At 40.7% G+C, this 23,982-nt stretch overlaps 1 protein-coding gene across 1 annotated transcript in view; it reads left to right on the top strand.

Annotated features, from left to right (window-relative positions):
• Window positions 1-975: 975 nt before the first annotated feature.
• MMP20 (matrix metallopeptidase 20) overlaps window positions 976-23,982 on the top strand; it is a 46,812-nt gene continuing 23,805 nt past the window's right edge. The window contains exons 1-6 of the mRNA XM_060103085.1: window positions 976-1,101; window positions 7,706-7,953; window positions 11,582-11,730; window positions 13,832-13,957; window positions 14,754-14,915; window positions 17,181-17,322. Coding sequence (XP_059959068.1) covers window positions 976-1,101; window positions 7,706-7,953; window positions 11,582-11,730; window positions 13,832-13,957; window positions 14,754-14,915; window positions 17,181-17,322 — 953 coding nt within the window. The remainder of the gene's footprint in view (window positions 1,102-7,705; window positions 7,954-11,581; window positions 11,731-13,831; window positions 13,958-14,753; window positions 14,916-17,180; window positions 17,323-23,982) is intronic.

The raw sequence follows: 23,982 nt of genomic DNA, 5'->3' as shown, positions 1-23,982 counted from the left end.
AACTAAGACTTGAACCCAGGTCTACTGGATGCAAGTGACACCCACAGACACCATGTCACATGCTATGCTACCTCTGTAACATGAGGGGCTTACACACAGTATTACTGTCAGTCTTTTGCAGATTAAAAAAAAAAATGATGTTCAGAGAGGTTACGTAACTTGCCCAAAGTCACCCAGCTAGGAAGTATCCTAAACAAAATTTAATCTCAGTTTGTCCGATGCCAAAGTACTTTTTCCACCATACAACACCATTTCTCCATGCTATCTCTAAATCAGGATCCATCCAAATCAGAGCCAGGAACAAGAGTATGACTCCAGCTAACCAGAGTTCACAGAGAATGGGGAATTGACGGTTTCGGTTGCTGAAGAACATCTCTTTTATGTTAACTTATTCAAAAGCTTTCTAACAATTACCAGTGCACCTTCCACCCTAAGTCAGCAGGGTATAATGTAATGCTTCCTTGATGATTCAGGATCTTACGTGTCCCAGAACCATCATTATAAACAGCATTTGTTTCTGAGAAATGTCCAAGTGGTAACAGAAGAAGGTGAATGGGGTAGATGTGTGGGGAGTCCAGAGGTAGAGGACAAGTTAAAGTATATTCTACTCATTTACCTTCTCTGCCAGCAGACGGAAAAGCCCCAAACTGAGACTCATCAAATGTTTCAGTTGAGGTGGGTTCAAATTAATCCAATTCATGTAAGTGGCTGACAAACTGCATTAAAAGTGACTGTTTTTCTCCTTTTGCCACTTGGTAAATTGCAAAGAGTGAAGGTTCCCTGACTCCTGTGCACTGCTGTGTTACCCCGTCATCAGGGGAGAAAGGAGCTGTAATTACCTTTTGAGACATGAATCATCCTTGCTCTGAGGGCCCAGACCTGTTTGACTCTATAAAAGCAGCTCAAGGTCCAAGTGCAAACGTGCACTGTCTGCCATCCCCCGGGCTGCTATAATTACCAAGCCACCAGGAGGAGATGAAGGTGCTCCCTGTGTCTGGCCTTGCTGTCCTCCTCGTCACGACTCTGAAGTTTTCCACTGCAGCCCCCTCCCTATTTGCAGCCACCCCCAGGACCTCAAGGAACAGCTACCACCTCGCACAGGTTTGTGAATCTTTGCACAATTCCCTCTTCTCCCTCCTGCCCCAGAAAACCTAAAGGGGATAATGAGAAAATAAGGAAAATCTGTTATGGCTTTGAAATCATCTTCTAAGTCCACTGAAGTCTAATGGATACGATCCCCTGTACAGCTAAGTCTGGTGTCTGGTACACACTGAGTGCCTGTGTTGCATGATTGCATAAATAAATGAATGAATGTCTATGCAGGTATCTTGCTGCACACAGAATTTGAGGCGGCTTGCAAAAATACATGCATTCCAAAAAAAGACAAAAGAAGTATTTGAGGAGCAACGTAGGAGGAAAAATAAGGGCAGAAAAATAAAAACCAAAGTGTAAGATTTGCACAGTAGAGGCGGGTCGGAAACTTAGTGCTAAGATTCCTAACAGTCACAACAGAAAGATTTCCTGTGTTCACTTTTTAGAAAAATGGCTCTTGTACTCAGGGCAAACTTGATCAAAATTTGAAGTGAACCAAATTTTTGCTGGGTGGCTACCTGCTTCTCATGTGAGGGTCTCTCCTCTCTAAAGCATATTCCCCAAGTACCTTATTTACTTACAATTTCTGTACCTTCCCCTCCTTTAAAATCTCTCCCGACTGTCAGAGAGAATCTGATAAAATAATACATAACAGAATTTCTTCAAAGACTAAGTGTGACTCAAAGTGATTCAATGTATATTTGCTTCCAAGTGTTTTGTCTTTAACATTTAAAGGGAAGTGGTGAACTTTAACCTTAAGAAACAAGTCTTCAATGAAGGAATTTCCAACATTCATGAAAGGTGTGTAAGTGAGATGTTTTTGCACCAGGGCCTCTGTTTCAAGCGTCTGTCAAAATGATAGCGCATCTGTGATTGCCAACCCTGCCTCAGGGTTGCTTTCCTACCTGCCAGGTTACAGCTGTGTACACATTGCAGAGCTGAGTGTCACCTGTACACACCTGCGTGTCCCTTCTGATTGTTTACACCACTCTTCCATTCTAATTGGTCTGTCCCCCTGCCACACCAGTCGTTAAACATTTTGAATATTAGCCCTGCATATAAACAGCACAGTGGATGCCGAGCACAGACCTGTTGAATTGAACTTCCTTTGACCTGAGCCCACTTTCAGACGAACTAAATTCCAAATAACATATCTCACAATACTGGGGTTCTATTTCAAATTGTGTTTTGCTGGTGCCACCAAGCTTTGAATCCCTTCTCCCCAAATGTAATCTTCCATCACCCAGCCTCATGCCACCCTGATTCAGAAACTAGAGGCTTTGGGACCTCCAGAAGGAGGGTCATGCTGAGGCCAGAACTGATCTGGTGGCTGAAGACTGTGGTTTTGTCCACGTTCAGACAAACTATGTTCATTGGGCCCAAACCAGCCATGCCTGTTCATTTACAAATCATCAATTACTGCTTTTGTACCACAATGGCAGAAACCACATGATGAAACCAAAAATATTAATTACCAGACCTTTGCAGAAAACAATTAGCTGACCCCACAATGGTCTATGCAGGAATAAGACCAGCAAGCCTTGGAAAAAGCTAACCTTGCTAATAGGAGTATTTAGAAATACTTAGGTGTTCTTGGATTGTAGTGACCCCTTACTCCTTCCTCTCCAAAGCAAGTCAGCCCTCCTCAGTCTCCCTCATGGCATACTTTCTGAAAGACCTTCGACCAAGGATCAAGGAAACTTGTCAACACCTGGCAAACAGACCTTCTCCTGCCTGCAATGGTCTCAGTCATCAGCTCTGGGCAGGAACAGGTATTACTCTGCAGCAAGCTGGAATGATCTGGGCAAACCTCTCAAGTGGATCCCAGTGCCTAGAAAGAATTACTGTCCCATCTTATAGTTCATAGAAATATTTAACAACTTAGGCAGCCTTACAATACAACAAATGAAAGGACATGAAAATAGACTTATTTCATAAAAATAGCTTAAGTTCATTCATTCAGCAATTATTTATTGAAAGTTTACTGTATGCTATGTGCCAGGACCTGTTCTAAGCACTGGACAAACATCAGTGAACAAAACAAGTCAAGTCCCTGTTCTTATGGTGCTGGCATGGGGATGATGGAGGAGTGGGAAGATGCTGGGAGGAGACAAACAAGTCAATCAATAAGTCCCCAAATGATATCAAAAAATAAATTAGGATGATAGCGAGTTACTGGGACCCTGGGGGGGCATTTTCACTTGAGTAGTCCAGGAAGGATTCTCTGAGGAAGTGATATTTGAGATAAAGAGCTATGTGAACCAGAACTTCACAGTCGTGTGAAGATCTGGAGACACAGCAGTCCAGGCAGAGAAAAGAGCAAGTGCAGCAGCCGGGGGCTGAAAGAGCTTGGATTGGAGCATCGGGCCAGCGTGGCAAGAAGATACTGGCTGAGTCCCAGAGTCAGGCCAGGCCAGCACACACCCGGGGCCTGGGGGTCCAGGTCAGGTTAAGCCCCTTCTACACTACTCTCTTCTTTCTAGATCGCTCACTAAGAGATAACAAATGGTTTCCTGTGCCTGGAAACTCCAGGCAGGAAACGTTTCCAAATACTATTCGCTTCTTCCTAAACCCATGAACACGATAATCTATGCTTGAAAAGATAAACAGGTTTTTAGTTGATTTAATGCCGACTTGTATCTTTTAAATTCTGTTTGGCTAATTATCATAAAGGCTAGGAAAATGATGAAATACTTAGTCTCATAATCCAGAGTTTTATTCTACTTTTTGTTTGTTTGTTTAAAAAATAATAATATCAATACAACATTTAATACAGGCTGTTAAATTGTCCTTAAAATAATATAAGCTTTTATAATCACATTATTATGAGCTTATAATTAAAGAAAATAAACAAAAATCCTTCCAAATACAAACTGTTAAATTCAGGTACTTTTACTACCATTTTACTTTCTGTGCATAAAGATAGTTTTTAATTGTCATTATACTCAAAATTTGGTTCCTACCTTTCTTATTATTATAACATAAAAAATTTTGATTTTATACTATGTTCATAAAGATCATGTTAAAAAGTTACAAATATTTCAGAATATAAGTGATTTATAATTTATTTAGCCATTTCCTTTGTTGGATACATGGAATATTTCCATATGAATAATGTTTCTATGAACATCTTTGTAGATCAGCCTAATCTAAAGGATTATTTTTTTCAGGATAGATTTCCAGAAGTGTAATTAATGAGTAAAAAGGTATATACATTTTAAAGTCTTTTGATACATTTCAAAGTATTTTCACACTAAGGATCTCATTGGATCCTCATACTGGTGTGGGTAGGATAGACACCAACCCCATCTTATAGATGAGAAACCTGACACCAAAAGGAATTGCCCAAGCTTTTTAGAACCTAGGATTTGTCACACAACAAAAAGTTCCCACAGTTCCATTCCTGTGACTTAGCCAAAACAGAAGGAAATATTGAAGAACCGTATCTTGAACTTCACCTTGTCCTGAAGCACACTTAAATCTGAGCTTTAAGCTCTTCACTCTCAGGAAGGACACTAGGAAAGTGCACTGAAAGAAGAGTCGGGAGGGGGACCTGGGCCACTAGCTTCTGGGACTGCCCTCGAGGCCTCTGCTATTCTTATCTGTCAAACATTGTTAGAGACACGGAGAGGGGACCACCATATTGCCAACCCTAGACTCCTGTGGTTTCAACAATGGGGGAGTACAGAGGGTGGGGAGGCACATAGGACAATTCTGGTGAGTCCTGAAATCTTTGACCCAGGCCCACAATTATGTGTTGAGCCAACAGCACACAAGTGTTAGAACAGAACACAAACACAGTTCTAAGTGGGCATCTTTGTGCCTAACTGAACATTTTGACTCTGAAAAGTATGCTAAAACCTCATCAATAACTTTGGCAAGAAAGTGTACAGAATAATTTGGGCTCTCTGTACCTAAGAGAGTTTGATAATTCTTCAAAGAAGCATATTTTCTGTATTTTACCTAAAGAAAAATAGCTCAAATGGTAACTGAACATCTGAACCTAGAACTGGGTCAGGCCAGGGCCATATCTGTGAAGGCATCACGATCCCCAGGCTGAGACCCCACAGGTGAGAGTGATGACAAGCTGGTGGACTGTGGTACAAGGTGGCAGGTGTTCACTAGTCTAAGAACCACATTCCGTGGGAGCACCCAGTAGGGAGCAACTCACCTGTGTCACTGCAGTAACCAATCCTTGTGGTCTCTTTAAGTAGAAATAGTTTTTGATTTTATCTTTACTTCATTAAAGATATTTTTAATCCTATTTACTATGACTTGCCTTAAACCTTTTGAGCTGCAGGTCTAGCATCTTAAGCATATTTTGAAGAAAAAATATTTTATTATAAAAATTATATATGTTCACAGCAAAACAATATATAAAACATATACAACTAAAAATGAATTATTCTCAATTCCATCACTAAAACATAACCACTGTTAATCCCTTAGTCTACATTTTTCAAAACCCTTTCTATGACTCAGTGCTGGGACTAACGTGAAGGAATGACACAAGCTTGGACCTTGTCTTTGTTTAAAATTTTGATATTTTGTCCATCATGGATTTTATGCAATAATTTTTATTTTTTCCAAAAATATTGCATTAAACATTATTTTTCTTGATCATTGATTATTTGGCAACCCCCCACCCACTTCCTCATCCTAGTCCTAGTTTATGACTATATATCTGTGTGTATTAATATGCACAGACTTCTGTTTACAAAGGTGGCTTGTACTATAATAATAGTTGTAAACCTCTTTTCACTTAATATATCAGAAGCATCTTCTTATATGACCATATTTCATAAAACCGAAATTAGAATTTAGAGTGTAAGTGTAACACATAGCCTAACAAGGGAATAAAATATTTGAAATCAAAACGGCCTCAGAAAATATGGAGCATCTGGCCTTCCGCACAGAGCTCACCTCTGAAGAGCGTAATTCAGACTTACCATGAGCGTCGCGTTATCACAGCATCAGCTTGAGCAAACAGAATGGCTCAGAGAATCAACGTCATCCTGCCAAAAAGATCAGGAACATAAAATGTTGATTTAAGATGGCCTAACCAGACATGGAAATGAAAGCAAATAGTTACACCTTTGTTTCAAGGCACCTGCCCTGAAACAAAGAGCAGGGCTTTGTTTCAGGGCTCCATCGCCCTTTTCCTCCTCTTGGGTTCTCATCTCAGTAAGATTTTTACAAAGAACGACCACCAGGGAAGTGAGCTCCTCTCATAAGCAGGGCAAGGAGTAAGGACTGGTTGACCACACAGTAAGGACACAGAGCACCTTGTCCAAACAAGTGAGCGAGTCTTACTCCTTTTCTTTTTTTCCTTAACAATTACAGTTCATGTTCATAGCAGAAAACTTTGGGATATAGGAAAGGATAAAGAATAAACTATCATCCATAATTTTAAAACCCAGAGATAAACAAGATTAATATTCAGACTTATTTCCTTCCATTATTTATGTTACTTATGTTCATTATAAATTATATACATGTTAATTATCAATGTCTTGATTAATGTCTTAATTTTAAGTGTTAATATAGATGTTAACATTATTATATTAATATACAGACATAATAAACATGAATATAATCTATTTACATTATATGATTTTGTTTATTCATGAAATTATGTATAAATATTTCACTTCTACCTTTCTCAGTATATTGCCATTTATATTGACTTCATTACTCCATGCCATTAAATATTTTTCAAAAATATATAAATAATATTATTTATATACAACAAATAAGTACCTTATAATAATATACAGATATAAAATTTTATATTTAAAAAAATATAGATATAAAGATTTAGCTGCTTTTTGTTTTCCTGAAATAAGTTGGGTGGGTGAAATTCCTGGGCCAAGAGCAGGCTCTGACCCTGCATTTTCACGACCCTGTCTCACTCACTTCACCCAAGAAGTCATACAGAGTGTTTTGAGTGGTACATTAGGGTTTTAAGCCTTTAAGCCCAAGTAAAAGCCTTATAATTTATGGCTAATTTCATTTGCTTCAAGGGACAAAGAGCCAGTCCTAGGAAACATGCCCCTTGGAAACAATTTGCACCCCATGTATTGAACACACCTGAATTAATTAAAAGTCTCAGCTGGGAAACAGATTGACTTGCTGCCTTTGTATAAGATGAGAGGCTGCAATATAGGCCACAGAGAGTTAAGAACATACTGATCTTGCATAATGTATAACGAAAATACGACACTAATAACTGCTTACTAGAAAAATAGGAGAGTCTTTGTTTTGCAAATTGGTAAAGACCTCAATGACAAATAAATGGTCCGTGGGGAAAATGTTCACATTATTCTCCTTCCATTATTTTTTTCTCTTCAAATAACTATTCATTGTAGAAAAAGTATAAAAGGCACACACATAAAAAAAACCTAAAATCCTACCGCCCAAAGATAATTGTTGTTAATAACTTGGCATATATCTGTCTAAGCTTCATCTAAGCAAATATATCTAATTTTTTCAAAAGTGGGAATATGCTCTGCACACTATCTTTAGCATATCAAGAATACCGTCCCTGTCTTACCTGAGCGTAAGTGTTGCCCAGAGATTGTGCTGTGGACGTCAGCCTGCCTCTCCATTTCAGGCATACCTTGACAAATATTACACAAAGAAAGGAGGGCACCAGATTGGTGAGATGATTGCAAGAGGAGGCAATTCCACGGTTAAAAACATTAAGGAGCTGCAGGCTTTCTTCGGCCTCCAAGTCACTGGGAAGTTAGACCGGGCCACCATGGATGTGATCAAGAGGCCTCGCTGTGGAGTTCCTGATGTGGCAAACTATCGCCTCTTCCCAGGTGAACCCAAATGGAAAAAAAATACTTTGACATACAGGTAATGAGATCGAATCTTTCCAAATTCAGAGAGAAAGAGCCTTTCTCTCCTTCTTTCTTTTCCTTTAAAAATATCTTCCTTCTGGGCTTCCCTGGTGGCGCAGTGGTTGAGAGTCCACCTGCCCATGCAGGGGACACGGGTTCGTGCCCCGGTCCGGGAAGATCCCACATGCCGCGGAGCGGCTGGGCCCGTGAGCCATGGCCGCTGAGCCTGCGTGTCCGGAGCCTGTGCTCCGCAACGGGAGAGGCCACAACAGTGAGAGGCCCGCGTACCGCAAAAAAACAAACAAACAAACAAACAAAAAAATCTTCCTTCTGATCTGTATAAAAATCATGACTCATCACAATCATAAGATAGCATAAGAACTTCTTAGGTCCAATCTTTAGAAAATGACAGTGGAGAGTTCACTAGAAAATATGATCTCAAGAGTATCATAATGGCTGGCCGTTTTAGGCATTACAATTTTACCAATTAGAGACAACACATTTTTCTCTAAAGAAAAATAAACTAGTCTAGGATTAATAACCTGATGGTACCAACCAGTTTTCTTAAAACAATCTTCTAAATCAGAAGCAAATAAACTCACCTACTAATAAATTAATTTTTTATTAATTCCAAAAATAATTTATTGACAATTTATTAAATGTCTACCATAGGCATTCAATTTTGGAGATGTAAAGGTGAGTAGATCACCTTTCCTCTCCTTTGGGGGAGACACGTGTACAAACAGTCGAAGCTCCGGGTGAGAAGTGTGAAACTACAGGTCTAAGCAGAGAACTGTGGCAGCACATGGAGGGAGCTACCAAGTCACCCAGGGACCGGCCAGTGACATCTGAGCCTGACTTGTAGGCAAAGTGGGAGCCGGTCAGCCCCTAGCCCCAGGCTCCCCCACCTCCCACCTTATCCCCCCTCCACCTCCACAGTTGAGCCTGGCCCCCACCTGGCCATCCTCTGGCTTCCTCCTGTCCCAGGCGGAACAAGGATTCTGCATGATCCAAGAGGACTCATTCACCCAACGAGAATCGACACCTTCGCTGTACTCTGGGTTCTCAGGCCAGAATTCCAGCCCCGCAGCCTGCATCCATTTGTGGGGCCAGACAGGCCTCCTTCCCAGGTTGGTCCACCCTCTTCCATTGGACCGTCCATGGTGCTTCCTAATTATTATACTACATTTTACTATTATGTATATTCACGAGGTCATTTACATCTCTTATCTGTATGATGGAAATGATGTGTTGTTGCTCATCTCCTCCCAGCTTTACGTTCACTCATGGCAAGTTGGTTGTTGAAATTAGCCATAGTGAGGGTACTTACAGTATGGAAACCAGCAAACCCTACAGACAAGGAGTTTTGGTCATAGAACCGGTTGTTAAACTGTAGCAGCACACCAGTGATTCCCTGTGATCAAATGGGGGCTCAAACCCAAAGAGAGATCAGATGATTCCTCTAGGCCACTTGTCGGTTGCTATGAGCCCAAGAGTCCATTAAGGTGGTGCTGAACACAATTATTAGCCTCTGCTCCAGCATAAGAATTCCACAAAAATCAAAGCATTTGGGGAAGAAACACCCTATAAGGAATTAAACACCCAAGAGATTATGAGATGATTAAGGGTAAGACAGAAATATTTTATATAAACTCACAAAGTTTTTTCTGTCATTTCTTAAAATAAACTGTATCATAGAATTTTAGTCAGTGATTATGCACAGCAAAGACAAGGGGATAGATCAAGCTAATTTGGGACTTAAAGAAGTATAATATTCTTGTGATAATATTTTGGGCAGTCCCAAAAGCACCCTCCACACTGCCCATCCAGTTGCTCCCAAGCAACTCTCCTTCTCCCCCGCCCCACCCAAAAAGGAACTAGAGACTATCTTATACTCTGTCTATATAGCTACTGGATCTCAGAATAACTCCTTTTAACATAGCCCAAAGGACTGCAAAAGACAAAATATAGCATAGTGCTTATGTGCATAGGCTTTGGAGTCGTAAAGAACTGGGCTCAAGTCCTGACTAGTCATAAAACGTAGAGTGTTACTATTATCTCTGAAGGTTGCTGTGAGGGCTAGAGGGCGTACCACATTTAAAAGTGCCTAGAACAAGTCCCAGCACATAGTGTGTATTCACAGAACATTAACTGTCATCACTGTTGCTGTGTCAGTCTCCAGACCCTGGGTCAGGACCTCTGTCCACGTGCTCTTCCTTTCTGGTGTCGTCCCTTCTCCATCCCTGTCTTCTCCAGCCCAACACACAAGGGAGCTCTTTGGGGATGAATAGCTTGTCTATAATGTGAGCGAATTTCGAGATACCAACTACACAGAGCCATGATAAATCACAGATTCATATTATGCAGTGGGCGTGGCATATTCTGAAAACACTAAATGGTCCCTTCAAGGGCCCTTCTGGTTTCCCCCCAGACACTCTACCTCCCTCCTCTTGGCCCCAGTCCCTGGAGTTAGAGATCTCCTTGATCCTTCCCTCTCCATTACTGAGGTTTAGCTATTTCCCATCCTCTCTGTGGGACATGGTCCCTTCCTTTTGGGCCCCCAGGATATACTGCTGGGTTCTGGCTGAGAATGCACAACCTGCATCAGAATAACCTAGAATACTTGTTAAATGAAGATTTCTGGATCATACATGTGTGTTTATCAAGTTTCCTAAGTAGTTATCACAAGTCCGAAGCTTTGAGAACTACTGAGTAGGCCCTAAAAAACACTAGCTTTTATTCATTAGTTCATCCACTTAGCAAGTGTTTGCTAAGTGCCTACTATGTGCAAGGGTCTGGACTAGGAGCTGCAGAAAGAGAAAGTTGGCTAGGTGTCTGCTCTCAAGATTGGCTCTCACAGAATTCACTTCTAACTTTGCACCCGTGATTCCATCTGAGCCCAAGGTTCTGGGTGAGAGTTCCTTTCTCCCACCCTTCCTTTACATGCTGCCAAGAACCCCCAGCCCCTGGCCTCCAGCATGGCATGTCCTAGAAAAACACCACCTGTCTCCACCCACTGTTTGTCCAAAATGCTCTGTACTTTTCTGCCTTCTGATGTCATTGCCAGGCCAGGACTTGATGAAAGACTCAAGCCTTTTTCAGTTCAAGTGAGCATCCTTGTGAGGAGCTAGCACTTCCCCTTTAAGATACATATTATTTTAAGAAAAAACATTCCCCCATGGCCCTGGGGAAATCCTGATGGTCTTTGAACAAGAATTTGAAAAACCTCAAAACTCTTGTGTTTTTAGTTTTTACAATTGAAATTTTTCAGTACCTTTTGGGGAAAGAGGTCCCCTCTCAATTAAAACCACTTTAGGGAAAATGGACTTCCAGCTACTCGTAAAGTTACACAAGGTATTATTCTTTAAAGTTAGTGATATATAATAACAATGAAAGCCAAACTGTTTCAGCACCAGATTATCTCAACTCTTTCATTTCTTCCCTTCATTTTTCTTACTGTTTAACATGTTTCAGTAATTTAACAAATATGAAAGCAAAATAAGAATTATTATTTTGGAGAAAAAAATCTAAATTGTAGATTTATGTTCAATATTTTTATTTTTAATACAGCCTTGATGTAATTCTTGCTTTCTTCACTTAGGAGCACTTACTGAAAGCAAAACAGGTTCCTTCTGTTTTCACAGAGTATCCAAATACACACCTTCCATGACTTCTGCAGAAGTGGACAAAGCAGTGGAGATGGCCCTGCAGGCCTGGAGTAGCGCCGTCCCTCTGAGCTTTGTCAGAATAAACTCAGGAGAAGCAGATATTATGATATCTTTTGAAACTGGAGGTACTGTGGTGCTTCTTAGATTTTGTCTACTGATCAGAGGAGAAATGTTTCAACACTTTTCCTCCTACAGTGTTTAATCCACGTGATCAGCACAATCCTCCTTCACACAGTTGTGAAGAGCAGAGGCCAAGATCATGGCAAAGTCACAGTCTTCATCTGGCCAGAATATACCAGAGGAGTTCTCAGCATTTCTTGTCATCATTAGACTGAGCTGCAGAATGGACTCAGCATAATCAGCTTTCATAGTGGTATTGCCCCATCAGGGACAAATGTCAGATTTAGCTTTCCCATTGGCTAGGAGGTCATCTGTCCTCATCCCATTCCCATGATGATGCCCATCGCCATATACTCCCTCCCATATTAGCCAAGGATTTCCCACCTTGAATCCTCACTGAGGATTAATTTCACAGGAGCCCTGACAGCTTTCCCGTGCAGCAATATTTAGGAGAGTGACTGGCACTGCCGTCTTGTCCACACTTGCATACCATCTTTTGGAGATGCCAGGCCTGCCTCCAACCTGCCCACTTCTTCTCTATCCCCCAACTCCCCCCAGCGAGGAGTGGAGCCCTTTTCAGAGAAGCATGTCTAGTAGTAGATGATGGAAAGGCCATGTAATTCCTTTCTCCTCTCAGTTTCCTCAGAGTCAAGGTGAGTATCACTGCCTCTTCCCCTCCACAGATAACATTTCTAAGTGTCCTATTTCAAGTCCTCATCTTAATTTTAATCTGATGTCACTGGGAAAATACATGCTTAGAAGCTGGGAGAGAGAAGATCAAGTAAGTCCTGAGTGTGACCCCTTGAGAGGTGGCCCTGGGTGTGGCCTGGTCCATGGCAGATCCTGTTCCACCACCAGTGGAACTGGCAGGGCAGGGGGCTCAGGGCAGCTCTGGAGGTGATGGAGTTAACATCTGGCTGTCTCTTGATCTTCCAAGCTTGTGCTCTGTTCCCTAAAACAGAGTTGACTAGGGACTGTGCTGCCATTTAACCAGGCCTTCAGGGCATGTAATCTGATTAAACAACACTGCACTGAAACCCGGGGAATGGCACACCAGAATTAGTTTTGTTGGTTTTTAATAAAACAAGGTATCCTCATGAAAATCCTGAAAAACTGTGAAATGTAGTTTCTATAATATCCCTCGTTTTATTCTTCCTCCTTTCCTATTATATTTGTAATGAACTTTTAATTAAATGTAGATAAAGCATATTAAGCTTTGAAAGTTGTAATTTATAAACACCTTTATTGCTTTCATGAGTTTTATGCATGAAAGTGTATCAAAATTACAGAGAAATTTTCTTTTTCTTTTTGTTTTTTTGACACTTCCTTAAATTATATTGCGCTCTAGAAACAGAAAGCACACACTTGTTCAATTTACTATAATTGTCTTAGTCAAATCATATTTTTGTTTGGTTTTTTGTTTTTCTTATTAATTGAAGTATAGTTGATTTACAATGTTGTGTTAGTTTTAGGTGTACAACAAAGTGATTCAGTTATGTGTGTGTGTGTGTGTGTGTGTGTGTGTGTGTGTGTATATATTCTTTTTCAGATTCTTTTCCCTTATAGGTTATTACAAAATATTGAGTATAGTTCCCTGTGCTATACAGTAGGTCCTTGTTTGTTATATTTTATATATATTAGTGTGTATATTTAATCCCAAACTCCTAATTTATCCCTCCCCCCGAACCCCGAATCATACATTGAAAGCACTCTGCCAACACGTTCACAGTCCAGTCAGTGGACGAGGTTGTGATTGAATGACCATCCACTCTTTCTCCTTTTGTAATCTGTGACATGGTCATAGTCTACAGTATGCCTTGTGCCAATTAATAGACATTGCAACAAATACAATATCAAAAGAACATTTTTTATTTTTAATGCTTACTATCTTTAAAATACAAAATATCCCTTTTATTTTTTAATGGATAGGTTACTCATTGGCATGTGAGCTTCTTCTTATAAAAAAATGAATATTGAAAAGTAAACCTATTTGTATGAGAAGTGTCAATGCTACTGAAAAAGTTTTCTGCTCACTGTGATATTAGGTACCCTTCAAAAATTGCTAGAAAGACTAAATCCTGTTGGTGTTTCTCCCCACTTGTTTAGATCATGGGGATTCCTATCCATTCGATGGGCCTCGGGGGACTCTAGCCCATGCATTTGCACCTGGAGAAGGCCTGGGAGGAGATACACATTTCGACAATGCTGAGAAGTGGACTATGGGAATGAATGGTATATATGCACAATTCACCATAACCTGGAAAATATTGTACCTTCTTCTGAGCTTCCATCATGAAACCTTGAGGTTCAACGTCCCAAGCCACCCTTTAACTAGGGGGGCTGGCTAGGAAAAACAAGTAAGCCAAAAATCCAAAAGGGAACACCATAAGGGAAAAAGATCCACCCTCAAATGTGCTGTAGACCTTTCTGATCTCTGGTTCATAGTGTATAATCTCAAGAAGCAGCAATCCCCTACTCAACACACAGCTCAATTTTTCTTCAACTACATAATATTTTTTGATTCTTACTTGTACTTGGAAATAGGCTATATTCAGAAATGACCTGAGGGGAGTCAGTACTTTCCTGAGAAGTACAATGGGGATGGGTATAAAAGTTCTAGAACATCATGCATGTCATCTGGAAATCTTCAGTGTGAAACTTGTGTGGATAAGAGGGAGTAGGCAGGGAACTAGTAAGGCATATGTGGCCTAAATCTAGGTATTATTGCCAGTGTTAGCTCTAAGGCCCTTCTTTATCAATCTACCGAGCACCATTGACAATGAACAAAATGAACTGATTTACATTTCCATCTTCTCCCACCCCCAAGCCCCTCCTAGCCAAGGTGGGGAGAACTGGACTAAAGTCAGCAAAGCTAAGTGCCAGGACAACCTACCAACCTTTGAATAACCCAGTTATGAAAAGAAGATGAATAAACTGTGATTTGGGCATAAATTCTCCTGTGAAGACAGGAAATGTTGAAAATAAAACCTTGTGCTGATGCTGTCTTTTTCTCTCTCATATTGTCTAGGTTTCAATTTATTCACTGTTGCTGCTCATGAATTTGGCCACGCACTGGGCCTGGCCCATTCCACAGACCCATCAGCACTGATGTACCCAACTTATAAGTATCAGCATCCCTATGGATTCCACCTTCCCAAGGATGATGTAAAAGGGATCCAGGCACTGTACGGTACAATCACTACACTTTTTTTGACCACAAACCCTGAAAGTGACAGGCATTTGGTCTCCAACTTAAAGAAAGTATACTTTGTCAGGAGTTACCTACATAAGTGAAGATTAAGCTAGAAACTACAGCCCCAGCTATGCCCTCTTATGAAGAGCTTATTTACCAGATATGAGTATTGCTTTCTTTTGTAAGATGTACAATTAAATTTTACATCTTTCCTCCAGAGCATATTGGTCCCTTGATGGCCATAGAAAATACAATCATTTGTGTGTATTTTGAGTGTCGATCAGGAGTCAGACATTGGGAGAGGATGGATATTTTTTATAGTTCATATATATGGTGCTTATCCATTTGCAGATAAGTGACCTTATCTTTCTAAAAATAGCAATGATGATGGTAATAACTGTACCATTCAGTCATATAGGCAATCTGAAGTTTGTAAATCATGTTCATATGAGTCATCTCCATACCATCCTCATGATCAGCCTGTGGGGTGTGAAATGTTTTCCTCATTCGATAGTTGAGAAAGCTGAGGCTCAAAGACAGTAACTATCCCAAAATAGTCAAAATTATCTCAAGTGTTAACATTCTTTCAAAGGTAATAAAGGATTATTAGGAACTCTATATCCAATTTTGCTTAACAGAAAGAAAAATCTGTTAATCCATGAGATGAAATCTTGAAACAGCATTAGACCTTGACATTTTTTTGTGTTTGATGGATAAAAGCTGAAGAATCTAGGAAACTGACTTTTCCTTAAGCCTCAGAGCCTGGTTATTCAGGCTTTAGTTATAGGAGTCCCTCCTCTTCCTCTCAGCCTAGAAAAGGGTCTGTAGAGCCCAGCTCACCCATGTTTCCTGCATGCCACCCAGCCCATCTGCTGGTTAGAAATGGGCACACACATCTGCAGTCAGATTTTACCTGAGGCATAAAAGACAAATTTCATCCCAAAAAGTGTTCGGCCAGCTCTATCCCTTCAGAGAGGGGTATATGCCAGTCCTGCTTCCCCCTTGATTGACAGGAAGAAAAAATACAGTGAATCTCTCCATATAACACATTTGGCCCTAGGACTCCAATGTGAAACACTTCCTGTGGCCACCAAGAAGAACCCACACCAAATCCATGCCTGCCCTTTATGGGTCCTTGTGCACTAGAGAGTCACCACCATTCTGATGGCCACTCTTACTCGGCCAGGAGCTGCAGCATATATTTTGACATGGCCATTTTTACACAGGTGAACAAAATGCAGAAACATGGTTTTATATTGCCAAGAAGCACACACATCAGCCACCCCTGACCACCTGAGCACCCTGATCTTTGGTAGAGTGCCTGGCAGCACACTTCTGATCTGACCAATTTCCAGTTTCTGATCTTTTCCCAAAGCTGCACCCCACCTCTGATCTTCACCCCATTGCTGACCCTTCTCCACCCTGATCTCACCCATCTCTCACTCTTAGTGGACACTTCCCTGTGCCTCACTCCTTCCCTGATCCTCAGCTCTGGTCACAACAAGACTCCATCAAGCACAGAGACCTGCAGAGGGCGGTGGCTCAGGCAGCCCCAGCTCACTCTTCTGTAGCTCGCAGACAGTGCTCAGGAACAGAATGGGGGATGAAAACTCACCAGCACCTCTCCCAAAGGGCAAGTCCTACATTCCAAGAGTGTCCACCAGAAGATAACTTTAAATGGCAAACACTTCCAAGGTACTTCAGTGCCCCAAGAATTTGCTCAGTCTCTTCTGGGTGCCTAAGAAAAGGCTTGTGCACAGGGAAGGACACCCAGAAGTTGTTTGAAAATAATAAGAAAACTCACTAGAAAGTTATAATCTTACTGAGAAAAAGAGTACTTAATTATCAAAAAGAAAAAAATCAGTGGCAATTTTCAAAATAGATTCCTAATTTGAAACACCCACAGCTATCAAAGAAATTATGCATAGTAATGAAATAATAGTTACCATTTTGGGAACTTTTATCATATGCCCAGCACTGCACTAAGTGCTTTTTAGGCATTATTTAATTCTCACAAAAACCTTCTGAGGTAGGTACCATTATTGCCCCACTTTACTATGAGGAAACGGAGGCTTAGAGAAGTTCATCTGTATCACACAATTCAGCAACTAATGAAGCCGGGATTCAAACCCAGGTCTGCCTGTCATCGACAGCCATGCTCCTTATTACTTTGTCATATACAGTGAAAGCGGGTCCCTGGAGCAGAAGTGCACACACTCTACATTCCTGGTACCATTTTGACCAAGTTGCTTTGAATCCTAGGACCTCGGAAGACACTCCCAGGGAAGCCCGCTGTGCCCCACAGCCCCCCTCATAATCCTTCTATCCCCGACCTCTGTGACTCCAGCTCAGCCTTTGATGCTGTCACAATGCTGGGAAAGGAGCTCCTGTTCTTCAGGGACCGGTAAGCATTAAGACATGCCACCAACTCTTATCAGGCTTCAGCTCTGTATGCAGACACACGTCACTCTAGAGGACCTTGCTGCTGCTATGGGTGGCGATCATGCAGAAGTGCTGTCCTGTGTGGCATCTGGATGGGAAGCAGGAGTCTTTGGGGAGATATGGAACTGCCAAAACCCAAAGAGCACCTACTATGCTCTTGCCACTGTACTGTTTTCGGTATGAGTACAGTGTTTCTTCTCATCTTTTTCACTGTGAAGCAGAGTTAGAATCCCAAATTTACAGATGAAGACAGAAGCTCAGGAGAATATGTAACTTCACAAGGTAACACAGTTGTATTAAGTGGCTGAGTTATGACACCAGCCCTGATTTATCTGATGTCTGTTTTGTTCACCACTGTATCCCTAGCGAGAGCACATAATATATTCTCAATAAATATTTGTTAATGGGGGTTGGATAGACGGAAAGATGGACAGAGAGGTTGTCACAAGAATGCATGGATTCATGGATGGATGGATGGTCAGGTGGATAGATAGATGGGTGGATGGTTCTAAAGTTAGTATTCTTCCTAAACCCCTCTTTCTCAAGCCCTCCTGACTTTTCAACTATCAGCTGTCAGAAAGCACAGAGAAAAAGGGAATATTGGTGGGGTTTTGTTATACTACAGCTTTAGTTACTCAAGAATACCCTGAGGTTTGAGTTTCTATTACTGTTGTTTTAGGAATGTTTCTTTTGGGCTTACTAATAGAAGTTTCAGTAGTTCTGTGAGTTGTAAAGAATGATGAGATAGCATTGGTATTTAACTTTAATAGCATAGGAGATTGAGTAATTTATGATACTAGAGATCCTGGGTTTTTAGTGAAGATACTAAAGGAGCTATAGGAGTAGCTATAGTATCAGATACAGCTATGATTAGTGGTGGTAGGTGGTTGATCTTTATTTTTTAGTATTTTTATTGTTATGGAGATTATTCATCAAAATTAAAATAAGTAAGTTTAACATTAGTGTAATAAGGAAAAAGAGGAAAATTAAACGTTTTTGGTTTGAAATTGATGTGGAAATTTTTTTTAATATTTATTTATTTATTTATTTGGTTGTGCCGGGTCTCAGTTACGGCAGGCGGGCTCCTTAGTTGCAGCTTGCCAGCTCCTTAGTCGTGCCATGCAAACTCTTAGCTGCGGCCTGCATATGGGATCTAGTTCCCTGACCAGGAATCGAATCCGGACCCCCTGCATTGTGAGCACGGAGTCTTAACCACTGCACCACCAGGGAAGTCCCAATGTGGAAGTTTTTATCTGAAGATAAGAAGTTTTTTGAAAAAAGTTTTCTAGCAAAATTAAATGTAATATTAATGATGCTAGCTTTTTGGCTTGCTGAAGTGTTGATGAATGGTGACAGGCAGTGAGTAATAATCGGAAAAAACCTGAAGAGGTTGGAAAATTTATACAGGTGCAAAAGGGAATTAAATTTTAGGTTTTGTGTTACAAAGTTAAGTTCAAGTACTAGAATAAAACCTGAAACAGCTACAGGGAGAGCTGCTCATTTTAGGTCGCAGGGCATAGTTGTTGGGGTAATCTTGTTGGAAGTAAAAAATCTAGTGAAAATGCTTCTGATTGAAAGACGTTTAATAGAATCTATTAGGAGAGGATTATTTTCATTCATTAGAATTAGTGTTGAAAAATGAGGTTGTGCTAGACAGGTGAAGAAAATAATTTGAACGCTATAGGCAACTGCTAGGGAAGTAGCAACGAGAGTAAATAATAGGGCCCAGGCATTGGTATACAGTGTGTTAGCAGTTTGATAATTAAGGCTTTGGAGTAAAAGCCTGTAAGGAAAGGCCTACCTGTGAGATCTAGGCTTCTGATAATAAGTGAGGTTGAAGTAAAGGGTAAAGCTCTAAATAAGCTGCCTATTTTTCAAGTGTCTTGTTCATTAAGTTATGAATAATAGATCCAGAGCATATAAATAACATGGAATTTAAAAATACACGTGTGCAGATGTGAAGGATGCTAAGTATGGTTGGGTAATACCAATGGTAACTATTAGGCCTAACTGGCTTGAAGTAGAGAAGACAACAGTCTGCTTAATGTCATTTTGCTGTGAATAGTTAGTGTGGTGATAGCACCTAGACAGAGTGTCAGTGTTTTGAATAGTTTTATTATTTTCTATCAATGGTAAAAGCAAATTAGTAAAAAGACACCTGTTTCAACTCTTGTGCTTGAATGATGCTGAGGCCGTTGCTGGGCTTCCTGGGGCTGAGGGAAGTCGTGGGCGAGGCCAAGCTGGAAGCCCCATTAGTAGAAGCAGATAATGACCAAGGTTAAGCATGAAGATTTGTTGGAAATCTCATGAGTTTAAGTTAACTTGTTCCTTGTTTCCTCGTCCTGTGGTTTCTCAGGGAGCATAATTACTTCTCTCCTTGGACAACAAGAGAAACATCCCAACTCTCACCTCCACTCCTCCCCTTACTGGGGACTGAATTCAACCACATCAGAATAGGCAGAGATGGCTCAGGCATATGCATGTGTGACATTATTTTTTATTCTTTTTTCTTCATTGTTAAAGTGGTCGTTGAGCTCATACAGAGTGTTAAAAACTGTTGTAGTGACTGGAGCTATAAAGATGGATCAATAGTCCCCTTGCTTTTGTACACTTCAGGGTTAGATGAGGGAGAGGGACATTCAAAAAGCGCTGCCTTCTCGCTGTGTGCTCATGTGCACATTTAGACAGAGAGAAAATGCTCTGGCGTCTTTTTTATAAGAGCACTAATCCCATCAGCCCCACCCTCATGATCTCATCAAGCCCTAATTACCTCCCACTGGTACCATCCAAATACCATCACACCATCACATTGGGGGTTGGGATGAATTATGGGGAGACACAAACATTCAGCTAATAACACAGAGTAATCACATTGTTAAACATGTTATTGGATGTCCATCCAGACTTTTTCTCTGGGTAGAGATTTATTGTAAATATGAGAGGGAGACGGATGTCCACAAAAGTGGGATTTTGTAATGTGCTGGATGTGCTGATTTGTACATTTTTTCACTCAATAATCTCTCATTTTTCAATGAATTTTAATTTTCATCTTTATTTTATGTATGTATATATTATCCTAATATATAGATCTGTCCTAACTTATTTAACCAATCCCAAATTAATGAACATCTGGATTGTTTCTGATTTTTAAAAATTAGGAACAGCTTCAATAATGAATGGGCATCTGATTTTCAAAGGCAAATGAGAGGAAAGCCCAGGAACTCAGGCTTTAGACTTAGACTAAGTTGGTTCAAATCTGGCCATGCTTCTTACTGATCAGGTGACACTGGGCAAGTAATGTGCCAGACACGTAGTAAGCACTCAATAAAAGGCAATTACTATATTTAGGAGTGGAAATCAAAAAACGTGTACAACAGATTAGGGATAAGAAACAACCTGAGGTATTTTTAATTATTATCTTTTTTATTAAGCCTTATTGCTTATTTACTTTATTTTTATTGTTTATAACCAAAAAGTAAACCAAAGGAGAATCCGTAAACATTGACCCAGGAGTGATAGGCAAGGCGCAGAGTAGGAAGCCTGGACACCGTGCAAGGTGACATAAGCTTCATCTGAGGGATAACCTTGTCAGACTCTGCTGCCCATACAAGTGCATGTAGCACTTGTGCCCCAGTGCAGCACACGGCTTACTCTTTTGGTAATATCAATGTTTGTGATAGAGGCAAAGGAGACAGTGCAGTCAAAGATATTATGCCCTTTCATGCAATTATAATTGTTTTCTTAAAAAAGCAAAAGAAAATTTTTTAACCTTCTGTTTATCAAACTGTGAGCATTCAAAAATTGCCATGACTAAGTGAAGATAATACATCCTTTGACAAAATCTTGACTGTAAATACTGAGGGTGGTAACAGAATAGAAAGGGAGGCATAGATATAAGGGACATTTAGAAAGGAGTGGTTAGGGAAGGGATTAAAGCAAGCAAACTTGTATCTGCTCAGCCATCACTTTGTCATCTTCTCCCATTTCTGATCTGATGAGCTATTGTGGTAGGGCAGGTAATACCAAAGGTCTAAGAGGAGTTAGAAGGAGCCAGCAGTGGTACCCTTTCAACACAGGAATTGCCACTGACCCAACTTGGGACTTTGAACCTCTCTTTCTCCTCTTTAAAATGAGGTGTTGTCTGATATTCATAGCGACTTCAGTGTGTCCAGTACTTACTATGCTAAGCTCTTTGTTATCAACTCCTTACAACACCCCTGTGAGGTATGGATTATTATTCCTTTTTTATTAGACATAGAAAAGATAACTGGTTCAAGCTCACATCGCTAGTGAGGGGTGGAGCTGGGGCCCACACCCACACTGTCCTCTGCCAGAGCCCATGCTCCTAACCTCCCTGCCTTAACCACCTCCTAAGGTGCTGTCCAGAGCTAGAATCCCATGGCTCTGATCTCCTACCAGCTCTCACCAAAAGTCCCCAAGTGCTTGCTAAGCCTGGATAAAGAACAAAGAATTCTTTCAAGCCACAGCCATCATGGCAACCTGGGGGCCATGATGAAAGAGTTCCCAGTCTGTTCTCTCCCACCCGCCAGCCTGGAATTCCCCATCACCAACAATAACCTGTTGATGAGACATTTCAGGCTGTGGATGTAATAACCACACAGTTTGTTTCCAAAGCAAGATGGAATGCAGTGCCTTTTAAAGTCACCGTGAGATTGTTGCAGTGTATAAAGGTACATTGGTACATTCAAATGTTCTGTTTGAAGAGAAATAAACTTCAGCTGTAATAAGTTGAAAGTCATAAGTATAGATGACTTTCATATATATAGAGATATATATAATTCATATAGACTTCTCTTTGTAATAGATGACAAAATATTAAAGTTATCCCAGATTTCCTCGAGGTGACTGGAACTCCAGTCATACCCAAATGATATTTGCATCTCTCTGATTATTCTGGGTTTTGCATGATATAATTTAATGATAAAATCAGAAATATCACAATCAGCTATAGACCTTAGAAGAATAATAGCATTTTACATATGGACTAAGCATAAAGGTTGATCATATCCTAATCCTTCACTTTGGAGATAAGAAAGCTAGGCCCCGGTCTCTCAGCCCAGCAGACCCTCCACTGCAACCCGGGTCTGCTGACTCATGATGCTGAGTCTATCCTATCACGCACATATATAACCTCTGACTGTGCAATGGAACTACAAAGAGAATGCTGAATTTTGACTTGAATGAATGAATGCTTTTTGACTGGAATGCATTTGGAGCGAGTAGGAAAAGCACTTTGGGGCGGCTCCTGTGCTCCTGGGCCCTTGGCCTGCGGGTTGGGTAAAGAGCCACAACCTTCACCCGACCTGCAGGGTAAAGAAGGAGGAGGTTCTAGACTATCCAGTTTTCCCAAAAATGTTTGCTAGGCTTCTCCACATTCTGTTTTATTCTCAAAATAGGATTCTTTATTTAAAAACATCTGTCAATCACTAATTGTCACATTTGAAAGACGTTATGTATAGTAGATTCGAATGGAAAGAAAAATATGGTTAAGGGTCATGCAAGTAGGGACTGAAGAGAAGGGCGAATGTAAGAGGCATCCTGAAGGAGTCACCAGCAGGACTTGGACACCGATTTGGTGAGAACAACGGAAAAGGAAGCAGCATGGCCCACACAGATAGGAAAATCCAAAAGACTTACGGGACAAATGAAAAAAAACTCAATTTTAGGTGTGTCGAATTTAAGGTGATGACAATTCTAGTGGGGTTTTATAGAAATAAGCCAGTGCTCAGGGGAGAGGTCACAGTTGGAGGCTTCATAGGTTATAGAATCTCCCACATGGAGGAGACACTAAAAGATTTGAAAATAAACTCTAATAATTATAATAACAATAGCTGACATTTTATGATCATTTACAATGTGCTGTGTGTTCTGCTAAGCATTTTATAGACATCTGCTCATTTAATCCACACTGTTCTTTTTCCCAGCTAGAATTTTTAACCTAGGTCTACTTGACTTCAGAGACAGAATCCCTATAATGGAGCCCCAGATAAACCAGGGAAAAGAGAATTATCTTTTTTATAAGTGATCAATAGTGGACAATGCTGCTGAAGTCACCAGACTGAGGACTGAAGAACAGGACTGACTGGCCAGGATGATGAAGGGATGTAGTTTCAGCAGCGTAGTAAGGAATGAACCCAGATCCCGAGGAGTGAAAAGGCAAATGGTGTGGAGCAAAGGGTAATGGTAGATGTAGGTCATTCATTTGAGAAGCTTGTTAATAACAAAGAGTTAAGATAATAGCTGGAAGAGGCAGCAGGGTCAAATGAGGATTTTTTTCAAGATGAGAAATACCTGGGCGCATTTGAAGACATGAAAAGGAGCCAATGAAGAAAAAGAAACGCAAAGCACTTTGGGAAGGAGGGACAATAAAATCAGTAACCTCTGCCATTAGATGGCACCATTGGAACCTAGCATTTCCCAGGGTTCCGTGGGCTTAAGGAAAGCCTGCACAACTAAAGAGGAAGTCTTCCTCCTTCAGTCTCCCTGGGGATCTTTCTTTTCTGGCTATAAGGTTGCATCACTGAAAGTCAACACAGGCATTGTGTTTACTTAGACTGATTCTCTGTTATGTACTACAAATTCAGACAAAGAGGCAGAAGGT

Source organism: Mesoplodon densirostris, chromosome 7 (assembly GCF_025265405.1).
Source record: "Mesoplodon densirostris isolate mMesDen1 chromosome 7, mMesDen1 primary haplotype, whole genome shotgun sequence".
Lineage (NCBI taxonomy): Eukaryota > Metazoa > Chordata > Mammalia > Artiodactyla > Ziphiidae > Mesoplodon > Mesoplodon densirostris.
Note: the sequence above shows the minus strand (reverse complement) of the source record. Positions and strands in the feature narration are given on the sequence as shown.